The sequence below is a fragment of the Corvus moneduloides genome, chromosome 3 (genome assembly GCF_009650955.1).
Source record: "Corvus moneduloides isolate bCorMon1 chromosome 3, bCorMon1.pri, whole genome shotgun sequence".
In the NCBI taxonomy this organism is placed as follows: Eukaryota; Metazoa; Chordata; class Aves; order Passeriformes; family Corvidae; genus Corvus; species Corvus moneduloides.
In genome coordinates, this window is record NC_045478.1 from 99,378,999 (window position 1) to 99,396,266 (window position 17,268).

The window sequence follows — 17,268 nt, forward strand, 5'->3', positions numbered from 1 at the left end:
GTTGTATGAACTTAATTTATGGTTGAAATGTTTTTCATAAGAGAAAATTTTAAAAGCATGATTATTGAGGAATGATTATAAAATGTAATAGCAAGCAGATAGGAGTGAAAGTCTTTTATAGTAGTCTAGAGGATTAGGAAATATTCTCTTCCTTTAAATGTATTCCTTAGAATGCTTTTGAAATCTTGTCATGAATAAACTGTGTTAGCACAACTCTTTGTTTCAAAGGAAGTATTTCATTATTGCAGAAAAATTGCACACTCTCAAAATACTTCCAACAGCTTGCTGGAATGTGGAACTGAAATGAGGTTTGGAGAAAAAAGTTCATGTAGAGTTTTCTTTTTTTGTTTTTCTTCCTGTTAAAGCCTTTAGTTTTAGATTTTAGAATCTGGGCTGTTTTAACTGCTGTTGGTACTCCTGCTTGGCAGGGTTTACGTGACAAAACTATTATCAGACCCAGACAAATAAATGAAGATAACTAATCAACTCCTAAACGCTGAGCACAGAAAAACGCACTTTTCTCCGAGCTTTTTGAACATGTGTTTATGGCCCTTTTGGATTTTGTGGGCAATGAGTACTTAAATAAGTACTGATTTTTAGGAAGGAATTTGGAAGGAGAGAATGTTTTTGACTGGCAACGTGAATGGGCTCAGTTTTGGGGAAGGCTTTGAGGAGTTGCTTTAGCCTTTGAGGATAGCACAGTAAGGATGTCTGAGGAAGAAAAAATAGGGGGACAGGAAGTGGCTCTGCCTAGATCAGGATCTTGGAATTTCTCATCACAAGGGAAAAAAATTTGATTTTTCCTGATAGTTAAGCATTTCATCCACAGCATATTTGCTTACCAGCCATTTTCCTTTGTGACATAATCGTTAAATATTGCCTCAGAATGTTGACAAATTAGAAAAACAGCTTTTTCCTCTTGGAAGTCTAGAAATCAAGGAGTTTCACCTTCCTCTTTCTTTGCACCTTTGTGTGATAGAAATGTACATGGGGAGGCCAGGTTATGCTTGAAAGGAGTTTGGCATTCAGCGGCTCTGAAATGAAGTTACCTTATTTGTGAGGAAGACATACAGGTCTGTGGTTCTAGTAGAAGCTACATGTTGAATTTTTGGAGGAAGATCTAATGAATTCTCTCAGCTGGCAACTAGAAACTGCTGAAAATGTTTGTTCACATGCCAGAGGTATATGGGATGCTTTAGAGGTTGATCTTTGTCCCAAAAGACTTCCAGTTGAAACGTCTTTCCCCCTCTGACATGGAAGCTTTGAGTTTGCTCTGAGAAACTATGAACCACAGTATGGACAAACATCTATGTGTATTAGTGAATTAACTACTTGAATAATTAGCACCTGCCAATTTTCTTGCTGTGGTGTTAATTTCTAGATTAATGATACATAGCTAGCTACTTTTTTCTAAGGCAGCTTTAGGAGTCATTTCTGTTGTGCACCTTATTATTAAAACGATTTCATAAAGCTCACCAGAGAGCAAGAGAACCCTGTTTATAATTCTATATTTTATGTTCTTCAGATTTAAAAAGCCTCTAATTTGCTTTCTCCTCCTCAGTGATCTCTGAATTATTTTGTACCCTGAATACCTGTAAGGCTTTGATTGATTATTATTATGTGGTAAGAACTGAGTAATCAATTGCTGGGTTCCATTAAGCGTAGAAAAGATAAAAATTCATTGCATTTTTCTTTTTGAAATTTTGTTTTCAGTGTTATGTCGACTTTTATTTACTTGCAAGTTGGTTTTTTTTTCCCCCGCTAAGGACAAACAGAAAACTTCTCCTTTCATCTTCAGTCTCTCTGATTTATGATAAATTTAGTTTCCTTCGGCCTGGCATTTGCTTCAGCAGGCAGTCTTCCTTCAAGTACCACCCTGATTGATGTATAATCTTTGATATCTTCCATTAGCCTCCAGGATCACTAAGTTCAAGGCCCTCTTGGAACCTAAGGAGCCCTGCCGAGGAACTGAAGACCTTCAGAGTCCTTGGGGTGATTGACAAGGTAATTCTTCAGTGTCTCTTCAAGAATTCAGTCATAAATCGACTGCATGCTGACATTTTGTCTTTGAAGCTGTGGATCTTAAGGATATGAAACAAAAGGGGAAAATGACTCAAATGCATCTGCACTTTAAAATAACAAAAGTAGAATAAAAAAAGGCTTTTATCTAAGCAATTCATGTAAGGTCATGCAAAATGTATTTGAGCTAAAGGATAAGGTACATGTTTGGTAGCATTCGATGGGATGAGGCCTGTTTTTCAAAAATGGAATCACAGTTGCCATTCTGGGGTAAGGACAAGTTGATGTGTTTTCACTTGAACAATCTGGTAGATACTTGAAATATAGAAGGGTAGAAATTCTTACTTTTGAACTCTTTACTTGAAATGGGAACTGGGGACACACACACACGCACGATTGTTCTCCTTCCCTGAGAATTCAGAATTGAAATCCCTTGCCAAGACAGAGATTCAGCAATGAAGCCAAGCTTATTTTTGAGTCATGCAAATAATGTCTTCCAAAATCCCAGGATAATACCCGTCTGTAAACACTAAAGGACCATACTGATCTTTTTGCAAGCCTAATTAAGAGACCAGAAGAATTGTTGGGTTGTTTTGATAATGCTGATCAGTTACCACCTTACCAAATACTTTTAAGATGATGCATTATTCAGCAGTGTGACAGTGGCTAATGCAGACTGTAACGGCTCGTTTCCTTTTTGCTGTGCCAAATCCCTTGTGCCTTTTGATAGTTCCTTATGTAGTCCCTGGTTTGTGCATGAGCTACTGATGCACGGTCAATTTATGCATTTGTAACGTGCATCAAAAACCTGTGGCTCATCCCTTGAGGTCTGTATTTCTTGGTTTCTTTTTCTTGTTGGACTGAACCTAGCTATTGGGACTGGTTTTTGTTTTTCTTTGCCTGTTTCGTTGTAATTGTGTGCATAAGTTGATAACTTCTCCTCAGAGGGTTGTATATATTAGGTATTATGGTTGTTTTTATAGCATACAATGTTTTCTAAGCTCTGACTTCATATTCATTGTATCTTCTTGCCTCAGTTTTAAGTAGAGAATTTAGCCTGTATACCACTCTGTACACATATCAGAGAGACATGTTGGAAAGACCACCTATCTGTAGCACCTGTTAGTAGGTGCTAATTAAATTAGTGCAGTAGGCATGGTTTCTGTGAACTAGCCTGACAGAGTGAGCCTGCAGAAGTGCTGGAAATGGATCAAGAAAGACTTTTTTGGTATCTCCATTCTTGTGTAATGATAACGAACAGCTACTGGAAAAGATCAGAATGAAACTTTTGGAGTCCTTGGTGGTACCAGATCTCCTTAGCTCTCTCTGAGCAGTTTCAGTAAGTGTCCCAGGTGTGAGCTGAACACGTCCAGATCTTTGAATCAGGGTTCTAATGATGGTAAAAATGCAAGATTCCCAGAGTTGGAGATGTATGCAAGGAGTAGCAGGCCTGTGCATACAGCTGGAATGCTCCTGTGTAAACAGTATCATGGGGCTCAGAATTCACGTTTAATTATTATGTAGAAAAGTGAGCAGGATTCTTTCAGATGTCTTTGTACTCTGCGTTCCTACTTCCAGGTTTATCTTGTCACAATCTTAGCCTTATTCTGAGTATGCTGCTTTTGATCATATATTTCTAGGTGTTTGTAAAGTTGTGAGGCAAATGAAAACCTGCTCTGTGCCTGGAGAATATTTTATTTGGTTTTATAATGCATACACAAAATGCATGTGAATGTGAAGCAGAAGTGTGCACATGTATCTGTGGGCTGGAGGTGGTGTCCCTGCCTTTGGTTTAAAGCACCATCTCTCTTCCTTCCTCACCATCACTGTCATTTCACTCCTTCTCTGCTTCCATATGCCCTAAAGCTCACATCATGGAGAAATCCAATCTGTGTGTAAGTATCCTTGCTGGAGCCAGGCAGATGACAGAGCGTGCTTGTTCCTGAAAATGGATTTTGATTTTCAGGGCCAGCATTGAAGATGCCATGCTTTTGGGCACAGGGCTGTAACTGTAACTGTTCAGCGCCATGCAGAGTTTTGCCTGAAAATAATCTTCCATTCTAACCCTAAGGTAGCTGCTTTGGTTTCAGCAGAAAATGGGTGTGTGAGTTGTAATGAGCCTCTGGCATTGTAACTGCTGGCTTGACTAACCCTGTGCAAGACGGGCTTGAACACACTGACTTAAAAATGGTGTTGGTTGGTCTGCAGACTTGTCCTCCCACTGCTGAAACCCAGAGTGGTGTCTGCCTGCTGCAGTGCTGCCTCGACAAAACCAGCTGTTAACCTTCCCTCATTCAAATGCTGAAAGGTTCAGTGCTTTCCCTTAGAGTAATGTCACTCTTTGTTCTTCTTTTGAAGCCTCTTGAAGTGTTTTGAATTGGCTTAATTTTCACAGACAAAATGCTTGTTGCTACCTGAAACTCTGGGTTTTTCAAACTATTTTGGACTAGGCAGAATGATTAGATATTTAATTTTAGCCTAGTTTATTCCCAATGTGCAGTCTTTCTTTCCCTGTCTGCCCTTTCACCTTCCTTGTCACCTGAATAATTTTTGTTGCCTTGACCCTTTTCTGCTAAATCTGAGAGAGTTAGAGATCTTAGCATTTTTAAACTCCTTGAATTATTGTGAAAATTCAGGGAAGAATGCCTATAACTGCCTTGCCTCCCACCCTTCTACTTTTGCTCCCATGCAAACGCTGTAGTATAAATCTGACTATTTTAGTAGACCAAAGAGGACTTAGGTTTTGCTTGAGGAAACCATTCTTTTTTTTTTTGAGTGCTGCTGCTGCTGTGTTTGCTCACTTCATGGTGTCAGAAGTTAATGAGGTGGTGTTTGCAGGTATTTTATATGTTTAATATGTACAGAGCCTGCCTGTGAGTAGGTTTCTGGAATAGAGGTGTAATCTAATTGTAAAGGTGGCTTTTGGCCTGCAAACGTTGTGGAGTGTGAGGTGCTGCTGTTTGGGCAGCAAAGCTCTTATTAGTGTCAGCAGAGGTACTGCATTGAAAACAAATACCTAAATATTGTAGCTGTTGTTATCACCAACCACAAATGATCAATAGTTTAATAAGCTCATGCACCTTAAAGTAGAAAGCTTCTTTTTTGGAATAAGAAAGAGTTCTGCTTTCAAAATTTGCCTAATTAAAAATCAAGGTTGCAGGTTCTGTGCTGAGTTTCTGCCCTAGGCAAATCTCTCCTTTGAAGCTACAGCTGGCCCCTAAAGAAACGACTTTGTTGTGGTGCTGCTGGATACCTTCACAATGCTGTTTCAAACCCAATTTCTTATTCTTTAGAAGCCTCTGTTATTTAGATTCATTCAATTTAAAGATTCATCTTGAAAGCAGAGTGCATTAAGTAATAACTATGCCTGTGTAACCAATGGCTGTCATTTATGTCTCTTCTATGCCCTCCCCTGGTCCCCTATCAAGGCTGGTGTGGCTGTGTTTAGTTCTTCCACAGCTGTCCATACGTTTGAGCTTGTTTGTTAAGCTTTATTATGAAACCTAATAAAATAATGTACTCTCATCAAGGTCTTGCTGAAATTATTTTGGGAGTTTCTGAGATAGATAACTGTTTTTAGAAAATGGAAGCAATTCTGTTAATCTTGAATATAGAGGGTTTTTTGTGTCTCCCATGCTGTTGTGAGAAGTCCTAACTCTGGTGGGTGTACATTTTGATGAAGTGACTTTAAAAATATGCAGGAGAACCAAACTAATATTAATTATTTATAAAGTGTGATTACTACTTGTCTTCTTAATGAGTGAAAGTGCCAAAAAGCAGAAATATGTAGAATATATGTCAGCTTCACATGCATAATCTGCAGACCCAGAGTTGAATTCAAACAGGTCATGGCTAGTTCTGATGAAATTTAATCAGAGGGGAAGGAGGAATGGGTCCTTCTTATGGCAGCATGTGTGTTGTTGTGCGTGAATAACAGACATAGCTAACTACGTCCTGTTAGTGTTTGTTAGTAACTTAAATATTCAGCCTTTTATTGGGAGGTGAGATTAAAGACTGTTGCAGCTGTGAAACTGAGTTGACCGTGGCAGATGTTTTCTCTCCCCTGGCTCTCAGGTGCACTCTGTCAAGCATCTTTAGATCATCTTATGGATTTGAGTAAGTGCTTGTGTGTGCCTAAGAGCTGTGGGGGAAAGGGATCTGGAATGTACCTACAAACGGGGCATAATGGAAAATAGCAATGGCAAAAAGGTTGAAAATCTGAAACTGAGTAATAATAGTAACTATTCATGCAAATAAACTTTTAAGAGCTGGTTTTATGTTTCGATAATTTTAGTTTCTTAAGTGGCTTGCCAAGTCCTACATAATCAAATCAACTACAGGGTTATTGTCAAAGCTGATTTCTTGACTCCCTGCCTTCCTTTCCCTACTGCTGTGGGATTATTCCTAAACTACAGTCAGGTTTCAAGTCCCAAGTAACAAAGCTTGCTCAACTTTAAAACGTAGTCTCTCTGCCAGCTGGAAAGAGCCCTGTCCCTTCTTCCCTGCCCTCAAACACCTGTCACTTGTTTCCTGAAATCTTTCCATTTACACAAATCTGAACATTTCTGAGTGTTTGTTGTTGTAACCCTTAGCTTCTTTCTAGCTTCTTTCTTGTTTGTCTCACTATAGTAATAGTATAGTAATGCAAATTTTGCCCTTGCCTTTAGAAAAAAGAAATTACATTGTTGGACTTTCTTCTGCAGGCTGTACTATATGTATCTTGTGGCCTTTAGAAAGAAATAAATTATTAAGATTTTTTTTTTTTAAGCCAAAGTTATTTAAGTTTATCTTCCTAAGTTGCTTAGTACATAATTGGTGCCAGGCAATTACTCCGGGATGCCAGTGGCATTTCATATTGTAAAATGCTTTCACTAGTAAAACCTGCCAGATATATTTTCTAGGTTAATATTTCACCATTTGTAATTTATTGGCCAGTTTCTAGTTTACTTTAAGAAAGTGGACTTTCTGTTACCAACCAATTCAAAGTATTTAAAAATTCGAATTTGAATATATGCTGCTTTCTTAGCATTTTCATTATTTAAAGCTGCACCATTTGTCTTATAAGTACACTATTATTGCAAGTCATAGAATATACGGGCTGTAAGTTCCTTAGAATAATGGTTTGAAAAGAGGAATAATTGCAAACTGAAGATAATTCATATTGCACAGGTACAAGGATAAGGAATAATCACATTTTTCATACATATTAGCCAAATGTAATCTCTTTCTGTAACGACAGAGGGAGATGAGTGAGAGTCCGGGTGGTGTAATCTGAAAAGTGACAAGAATAAATCTGTGTTAAGTAGATCTTTTAATCCTGGTAGCCTTGTGACAGCTGGCACAGCTGAGGAGAGCAGGAGGAATTGCACCCCTGCTCCTGCCCATCAACACAGCCGTGTCCTGAGTGCAGCACCCAGCTGTATTCCAGCCCCAGCTGAGGTTTTCTTGCAGTCCCAAATACTTGTGCTTAGGATCAGGTGGATGACTTGTCTTGTTCCTTGTAATCTGTCAGTACAGCATTTTCCACCTGGTGGGGTAAACACAGGAAAAAAATCCCAGGTGATCATTTTATATAACATATTCAAGTTTGTAGGACTTCTGTTAGAGTATCTGTCCTGTGATAAGGGTACATTTGTTTAGCAGATAAGGACCAGAGTGAATAGGTGGCCCACTGGTGACAATATTACATGATGTGTTTTAAGTGTAGAGCAGCAATTTAATAACAAAATGGAGCTGGTTTTAAAGTAATCCCTTAGTCATGGTTTGTCTTGGAAACCTTTCTGCTATCTGGTACTGGAGTAAGAGATCCTATTCCATTTTCTTTGATCAGGCACGAGGTATTTTTCACTTGTGTTAGCGAACTTAAAGTCACATTTTTGTAAGCAAATGTGTTGACGTGTTTGTTTTGATTAGTGTTAAAAGCTGCTCCAGTAAATAAAAAACACAGGTATGTTCTGTGCTATGTCCTGAAAGAACAGAAACTAGGAAAAAAATCAGTATGGAGATGCTGGGCAGGGGAGAAGGGGGAGAGGGGGAGAAATCCCAGAAAAGGAAGGGTAACTGGGGAAGCAGATGTCCGCAGCGTGCAGGATTTGTGCGTTAGTGTTAAAGCCACCTGCGGAGAGCAGCGCAGTTCAGAGCAGTCCTCGGTTGTCCCAGTGCTGTCCCCCGTGACCTTGGTTGGGTGCTCGGCGGGGTGACTGCTGGTTCACCATGTTCTTTTTTTCCTGGTGACTTGCCTGTTGCCTGCCCCTGGGTCTGTGCTCCCCCTTATGCTGACTTCTGCAGTATTCCTTCAGTCTCTTATCTCAGGGCTTTGATGCATATGTTCTGAAGGTGGCCACCGTGACTTTGGGTGGCAGCAGATGGTAAACCTTCAGGCTGCCACCGGCTATACTGGTGTTAAGTTGGAAACTTAACGTTTGATGAAGAATCAGTACTGCATATGAAAGAGCTTTTACTGCAGAAATATCTTTTAATTAAAAAAAATTAGCATACCGAAACATTTGCTAATTTCTGTGCATTTATAGGATCTTAAAATTAACTGTTTTCTTAAAGCTAGACTATGGTTATTTACCAGGCAGGTTTTATTTTATTTTTCTCCAATTAATTGTACCTCCTATATTGAATTGAATTTAATTTATTTTCCTCTAAGCTGTTGGATACACTGTAAATCAAATCTAAGAAGCTAATTTTCTTAAGTAGCTGCTGTCAGCATCAGAATTAACCCTTGACTTAGGAAAAAAAAAAAGAATTCACAAGTAAGAAATCCTATTTGGAATCACAGAGGGGTATTGCTATCTGCACTTTACTGAGATGCTGTCATGCGGTGCTGCTGCGTTCACTTATTTTTTGGGATGTTCCTTAGAGCTTCAGTGCTTGTACAAAATTAGGATGTCTGTGCTGCTGAAGACCCTTATTTACATTAGATATTTATTTGTGGTAATTGCTCTTTGTGTCTCAGTGTTTTTGGCCATGTTGAGGTGGTTGTCAGTGCAAAAAAATAGAGAAAGAATGAGTAAGCAACAGTGCCATAAGAGCCAGCGTGAAACGTGGACCTTGACTCTGTTCGTCCATTAGTATTACAAAGAGGATTTTGCCTTGTCTCCTTTGTGTTACAGCCTAGCTGCTCAGTGCCGAGGAGTGCCCTGCTGTGCCTTCTTCTCCCTGCTCCCTGAAACAGGATGCTGAATGTTACAGCCGACAGCTCGTTGTTAGGAGATATTAAATATTACAACTTAGATGGTGAAAGAGGTTTTGTCAGCTTATGTGAGCTAGAAGCAGCCTAGTCTAGTGCTAGCATCTCTGTGTGATCTGCTCTGGAGAATAACAGAGTTCTGTCCCAGTGAATGCTCTGTGGAATCCTGTTTTGCCCCATTGTGCCATTAGCGTGGGAACTTGTCACTTTGCATTTTAAAAGGAAATCTTAGAATTACAGAAGCACTTTTGCAACGGGAGAGAAGTGTGAAGGAATGCAAACAGGAGACTTGGTGCACTTCTATCTATAAATTGGCTGTAAAGCATGAGGTGAGGAGAGTAAGCTGGCACCTGGGTCAGTGGCAGGGGTACAGTTTTGCCCTTCTGCAGCAGTGTTGTAATGCATCCAAGAGCTGCTGACCTTTCTTTCTCTGCTCTGGGTGTGATAAAAATTCAAGCAAATATACTTGCAACCCTCTGTTTCTTGGACTTAGCCCTTCGTGAAATGGCTTTCTGATAGCCACTTGCCCATTCACGTACTCCTTTATTTACCTGGAAGAACCTGGTTAAACCCCATCTTTGCAATAATGCATGCAGGCTGCTTTCCCTTGAAACAAGTGTTTGATTTGGTGGGCCCACGTAAGGTCTGCAGTCTGCCAGGGCCAAATGGACCATCACTACATGAATTTCTCAAGTTACTTCCAAGGCTCTTCCTGGGCTTCTTGGAGTCCGTTTTGAGGTAAACAGTCTTGCCAAAGGTTGGTACTGAATCAAGAAAGAAGTAATTGTCCCTAAAATGAAGTGGAGCTGTGAATGAGGTGTTAATCACTTGGGGAAAGTAGGTACTTGATGGGAGGCAAAACAAAAGAGCTGGTCAGTTGGACTGGGTAGTCCATCTAGGTAGTTAACCTCAAAGGCACAAGGATATTAGTTGTTGTTATTGCAGGTATAAAACTGTAGCTGCTACCTTCATGTGGATGCTGCAATATAACAGCAGATGAAGTTACCCTACAGGGACCTGCTGTCTGCTTTATTCTTGTTAGTGGTCGTGGTTCTATACCTCAACTTACGGGGTGAGGGCTCAGTAATCTCTTCTGTTGCACCATATGCTAATACAGTGCTGATAAGCAAGTGTGAAAAATGAAAGGGAGGAATACATTAATTGTATTTGTGCAATAAGGTATGCTATCAAAGGTAATTATTTCATGACAGTTTTAGTTATAGCAGTTGTTTTATCATGGAATAAAAGATGGCTTTAGGAGCCTTTTATTGGAAAGACAATTGTATCAAATTAGTACCAAATTAGATTTTTGTCTTTATAAAGGTGAGCAAACCCATGAGCAGTTTTTAAATTGGTGTCTTCTACTCTACAAATGAACAAATCCTGTTTGAGGGTTAAAGAAGCTATTATTCTGTCCTTTATGCTGACAGCTTCATTACTGATTGGCCTACTGTTGGTATTAAAAAAATGTTTGGCTCCTTATGATCTTTGTGCATGCAACTATAATATTAATACAGACCACGGAACTGTTCATTAAGAAGTGACTTTAAATGAGGTTCATGCTTGTAAATCTGGAGAGATACAGATGTTAAATGCTACCATTCCTTTCCATATACAGCCGTATGGCTAATAATTTCCAAGTGGCTAAAGCTCTTGTTAGCAAGAGTGCTGGTGTGTTAAGAATGGCCCTATAAATAACTTTAAGAACTGAAGTTGAAGGTGCTTCTTTTAAAGACTATTGTTAACTAAACATTATTGCCAAACAGATGGAACGCATTCACCAGCCTGATGTTTTTAGGTCTAATTATATTATCACCAGTCCTGTACGGCTCAGTTGAAGAGGTGTATCCAGAGGCCAATTTATAATCATTTAGCCAACACCTGTTTGGGAGATATTGACAGTCAAAGGGCACATTTAAAAAAAAAAATCACATATGTTCTCGTATTTATTGCCTCAATGTGAACAGTGTCTAGTTGCAAACAAACTTGGGAGAAGAGAAAGGAGAGTGATTGTAAACACATAGATGTTTCCAAACCATTTTAATCTTCTTTTGGCACCTCTTGTAAAGTGGCTTTTATTTTTTTCTGTTGGTTTTCTTTAGTTGGTCAGTGTGGTTTTGGGTTTTTCTTTAATTTTAAGGTGTAAACTTCTTAAACATCTTAAAACATCAGTAAACAAAACCAGTTTCACAGTTGTTATTTATGGAGCTGGTTTCCACTGTTTCTGGGAGCCCTAGGTAAGAGGCCTTAAAAGTTGTTTGGCACACTCAGCGGTCTGGGCACACTTGCCTTTCCATACCATGCCCTTGACATGGTAACTGTGTGTCACTCCTTTGTTAAAAAAATCTCAGTAGCACCAACTTCTGTTGATTTTTTTTTTTTTTTTCCTCTCCCCAAATATACAGAAAAGCTTTTAAAATTGGGTGCAACCCTAGTAAAAGAGGGGGTCTTTGAGATGGGGAAGAGTCTGTCACTTCATTTGTTTTGGTAAAATATGTTGAGAGAGAAATGATTAGAAAAGACTTCAGTTCTCTTTCTCATGTTTGAGATGCAGTGGGGAGAGAAGTAGGTTTTGAATGCTACGATCCCAAAGAGCAAAGGTTTCTTCCTTTTGGAGACAGCAGAGCATGGCTGCATTGCTGCCCCTCTGCAGCAATTGCAGCAGGGAGGTAAGGGAGCCTGTGCGTGGTGGTGTCCTTTGCCACCTGATGATGCCATGTTGCTCCTGACATTTCATTCCTCTGCAAGAAGTCTTTCTGGATGCAATGATTGGTCTTCACTGCACCTTGTCCGTTCACTTGGAGTTGCTGCATCTTGTCTGTTGAACTTAGAGTTTGGTAATCCCAGTGCCAGCATGGGAAAGAAGCCTTTTAGAGGTATGATTTTTGCAGCCTAAGTATTTTGGTATAACTATATGAATGTTTATACTGGAAGTTTACAATATCTGCTGTAAGTAAACAGTGAGGGCACACTCTTGTTCTTGTTCTTGTTCCTACAGGAAGATTGAGCTTGTGCTTATGCTGCTCGTGGGGCTGTCTTGCAGCTGGAGCTTTTCAAGCACATCTGTGTTCTTAGAGTTTGAAAACAGTTAATTCCTGAGTCGGGTGACTTGAAGGCAGAGGGTTCCAGCTTTCTAAAGATGGTTTCCTAAGTGTATATACACACATATGTGTCCTTTTGTTTGTTTTGTTTTCAACACATAAACAAATGGAGCTTGCTAAGAATGTAGTTATTTAGTGCTTCTCTCATTGCTGTGTTTGAAGTGCTTTCAGTAGAGGTGATGCACTGCTAACAGAGATGCTCTTTGCAGCTGTAAGTGTTCTCTCTGCAGCAAAACCATCCAGACTTTTCTCTCTAAATAAATCCCATTTTTTTTGTTGTTACCCTAATTTTAGTGATCTATATCCTCAGTCATTTCTTTGCTAGAAAAAAGACTGCTTATCAAGTCTGTATGCTGCAGGGGTTTAATTTTTGAATTGCTTGTATCACTTTCTTTGTAAGAATATTCAACATTAGATTTAAGAACTATGTTTTGTTAGCTTACACATGTGAATCTTAAATATTTTCTCTGAATACTTTTTGCTTAGGTTTTGCTTGTAATGGACACCAGAACACAGCAGACTTTTATATTGAAGGTGAGTAAAATCTTTTATTATATGACCTCCTAAATTACACCAGCGCACAAAGATCAGCTTACAGGTAATTTATAGAGGTATCCCTGCAATATATTGTTATTATGTATTATTATAATACATGTTAAGTGCCCTGGAATTCCTTTTGTCAGTATTTGGTTGCATTCTCATCCTTTCTCTCTCACATCCCTAGTGCTCAGATGTGCTGGTTTAGTCACCTGAGTTGCCTCTGGTTATTGAGGCCAACACCTTTGCAGGCTTTGGTAAAGAAACACAGATTGAATGTGCTGCTTAAAACATCTGTAAAGCCCTGGTGGCTCAGGGCTTCTGATGAACATGAAAATTCTGCTTAATCCAAGCACATCCACTCCTGTTTGTGTTGGTCTTCTTTAGCTGAAGAATATCCTGCTGGCCAAAGGGGTTCTGAATGAAATGTTCAACTAGTCTTCCTCAAATTTATTTCCTTATGTTTTACATCAATAGTCTGAGATAAGAGTTTAATGTTACTAACCAATTACATTTATGAACAGTTATTTGGTCAGAATAAAATTTTTCACATTACTCTTTTATGTTTCAGAAAGTGTTCAGATCAAGACCCCAGTATGCTCAGAGCATCTGTGATGCTGAGAATTAGTTCAGTTATAAGTATTGTTTTTGTGACCATTTACTTCAGGCTCCCCTTGACATGAATTCCACTGCTAATGGCAGGAAGGATTGAAAAAATGCTGTGTCCCAAACGTGAACCTCTAGTTACTTGTTAACATTTTGTAACTTTGCTTCAGATCTGGCTTACAGCCCACCTTAACTTTCTGCATCAGCCTTTGAAATTGTATGTGCAGGATACTGCAAACCTGTTTGTTTCTGAGAAAGGTTTATTTGTGAATATTGTATATTAGAACCTCACATTATCTACTGGTAGATAGGGTAACATTGAATTTCCCATGTAACTGCCTATGTTTATCAATATTGTAATAGGTCACACTATTGACATAATTTTTTTTCTCTTTCTCTCTCCCCTCCCTTTCACCCTCCCGCATCAATTTTTTCACTTCTGGCAACTTCATCTCTGCACTACCTCCCAAAAATCATTGCCTCTCAAGGAGACTAATCCTTTCCTTTCTTTTTTATTGAGGTGGTTGTTGTCTTTAGTAAAGTAAAATGGAAATGTGAGGATTACCTGTGAGGCGAAGGCATTCTTTTGTCTTTAGGACTTGAATTGAATTTTTTTAATAGTGTCTTTTGGTCACACACAAAAATAAAATTTTAAAAAAAGGTCACAGGGAAATAACTGAGTGTCATCCTGATGACTTAGTTTGAGAGAGATTCTAATAAAAACATTGACCCATGTAATTGATTTTAATGGCAGCTTTGTGCCATCTTCTGTTCTCTGGAAATGCGCCAGATGCCATCAGCACAGCCTCAGGGGACCGAGGGGCATAGAGCAGCAGATGAGTGGTTTCTCTGAAGCCCAGAGTAACTCGGATAGATTAGTTTGGTTGATAAACACAGAGCACAGCAGGCTCCAAAGGCAACTGAGGGTACAACTGACCTTTTTGTTCTCTGTCAGGGTCTAAGGAAAAGTAGTGAGTGCAGCAGGAGCAGAACGACCATCATCCCCCGCTGCGTGCCCAACATGGTGTGTCTGCACAAGTACATCATCTCCGAGGAGTCTGTCTTCCTCGTCCTGCAGCACGCAGAAGGTTTGTCTCTCCTTTAAGCATATTGTTGAAAAGAGTCAAAGGCTTTCAGTTTTAATCAATGGTGCACTTCATTGTCAAATTAATCTCTCATACATCCAGTTAAAATATTTTTAGTGTGCCAGGGAGATGTCATGTAAGACACCCCACTCCATTCCTCTGTCCCTCCCCCTTTTCCCCTCTCATTTTGGGCTGGATCTGATTCCTGCTTCAAATGGCCTCAAATCCCGATGGGTTACTTGAATTGTATGTAGCAATATTGAAAGCTTCCAACTGTTTATTTTCTACAGGAGAGAGAGTGCTTTGACTGCAACAAAAATCTGCATTATTTACAGTTATTTCTCAGAGATAAAGTATTTGGCTACTTTCGTAAACTTTGACTAGTAAGTCTTTTTAGCATCTCTAGTTAAAATGACAAGTATTTGCACAAGAATTAAATAGCTCTGCTAAAAACCATGAACATTTTCCTGTTGGTTAATATTGCACTGATCTGGATTTTTAAGAAAATAGCTAGTGGCATCGCACAGGAGTTCAAAGCAGAACCACAGAGTTGTGCCTTCAAACTATTTATAAAATTCCTGTTAAATGTACAGGGAACAGGTGGCACAAAATAATTACATTTTGATTCTTTTGTCTAACACCTGGATTTAAATATTCCCTAAATGTAATTACCCATATTTGTTTAGAATGAGTGCAGAATATAAATTTTGGGATTGCTAATAGTTCTTTTTTTTAGGAAATGCTAATAACTCAGGCAGAATGGATGATGTGAAGGAACTAAGCTGACTGATAGAGAAGATAATTTTATTGCATTGAATATTACTTCTTTTCTCCGTAATAACTTAGATTTTGGCTTTTTCATGAACAATTTGTCATATGAGGCCAGTTAAAGTTAGCTTTGCAACAGGAATGACTGTTTCTGCAGTGTGTGACTCGGTTTTGCCATGAGCACTGATGCATGAAGAAAAGTCTCACTTTACAGTAGTGCCTGATGGTGATCTTGGGAGTTTACAGTGCTGCTCTGTACAGTGCTACTTTTCTCAAGGTGTGTGTAGTAATACACAAGATAATTGGGAGATTCTCACCTGAACTGCAATCTACACAGAAGCTGGTACATTTTGTCCAGAGAAAAAGTATTTTTAAAAGCCCACAACCAAAGAAACCCCAAAGCAAACAAAAAACCCCACCCACAACCTTTGCCAGATATCAGCTGCCCTTAGGCTAGCATAATTACATAATTTAATACGCTCTTCATAATATTTCTGCAGTTTCTGAAGCCCTGCAGTTTTGCTCTTCTTTTTAGGATGGATGTTCTTCCTCAAGAGAGATGGAAAAGTGAGTGGAGTAGTAGTGGAATTTCATGGGTGAAGTGGTCAGATGTAAGAACAAAAACTGTAAGGAAGGCCTAATGTGAGCAGTTGACAAGGTGATCTCCTGGAAGTGTTAATTGTGTTGTGATAACAGAAAAACAGAGACACTGAGATCAGAGCTCTTTCATTTTCATGAACCTGCTGTCTGGGCTCAGAACAGGCAAAGGGAGAGGAAGAGTGGTAGATTCTGCTGTAAAGAGGAGTAGCTGGGGTACACAGTGATGAGTAAATTTCCTGAGAATATATACAATAAGTGTTTTGCAGGTGTAGGGCCTGATCCCAAATCCTAAACTGGGGCAACAACCAGTGCACCCTGTCCTATGAGGCTGATGCTGGAAAGTGGTTCAGGAGAAATGCTTCGAACTCTGTGTGAATAAAGGATACTTAAAAATTGGGCTAAAGTTATGCTGCACTGTATGCAGTGACTGGTCTTGGTCACCCCACTGATGATGGTCTTGATCAGATCAGTCTTATGTTAGTAGCACTCATCCTTTAAATTAGAAGGAAAATAATACCAGAAATCCCTATAGACAAACCTTTCTTAAAATTTCATCCATCTCAGACCAGGTATAAATAGAGAAGATGCTTGTAGTTAATGTTGGGAAAGGATAAAAAATTCTAGGACAGTACTTTTTAAGTGATAGTCTCTTAAAATTTTATTTCATGACCTCATAAATGCTCTTAACATTCATAGTCCAAATAATTCTATTCCAATAAGAAAGAAGATTCTGCCAGTCAAATTTATAAATGGTGTTAATTTATGCTAGGTATGTTAGCTACACCATTGTGAGTTTGAAGGGTAAAATACTAATTTAAATGGGCAGTGGCTTGTAGTGTAGCAAATTCAGGTTTTATGCTATGAATGGACCATGTGTGTTTGCTAAGCAGCTCACTTTCCTGTTCATAGTAGATTTTAACTGTATTAAGTGCAGCACTGTTGGGTTTTGTATGGAATTCTGAAAGCTTGACCACAGACTCAAGAAGAAGACTCTTTTTGTTTGTTGGTTTGTTTGTTTTGGTAAATCGTGATGGTGTTACATGCTCAGAATCAGTGAATGATGTCTTGGGTTCTCTTGCAGATGTTTCTCCTGGCCACAGTGAGAGGCTTCAAGGATGCATCAGAAGTACAAAAGTCCATGAAGTTATCTTGTAGCTTTGTTGCAAAGCACTTGGCAAGTTCTAGTGTGGGAGAGAGCCAATCTGATGTTAATAAGGCCTCGCTTCTTCCTGGCACTACTAACTACAGAAATTTTAGAAACAGATGCTTCAAAAATAGGCTGGGGGGCTTCCATGGGACATCAAAGTTTAAGTGGCTGTTAGAAGCTGTCAAATCTCTTTAAGCATAAGCAAGC

At 39.1% G+C, this 17,268-nt stretch overlaps 1 protein-coding gene across 5 annotated transcripts in view; it reads left to right on the forward strand.

Annotated features, from left to right (window-relative positions):
• RPS6KC1 (ribosomal protein S6 kinase C1) overlaps nt 1-17,268 on the forward strand; it is an 86,382-nt gene that overhangs the window by 43,763 nt on the left and 25,351 nt on the right. For all 5 annotated transcript variants that reach the window (XM_032102965.1, XM_032102966.1, XM_032102968.1 and 2 more), the window contains 3 exons: nt 1,912-2,004; nt 12,805-12,852; nt 14,417-14,549. In XM_032102965.1, coding sequence (XP_031958856.1) covers nt 1,912-2,004; nt 12,805-12,852; nt 14,417-14,549 — 274 coding nt within the window. The remainder of the gene's footprint in view (nt 1-1,911; nt 2,005-12,804; nt 12,853-14,416; nt 14,550-17,268) is intronic.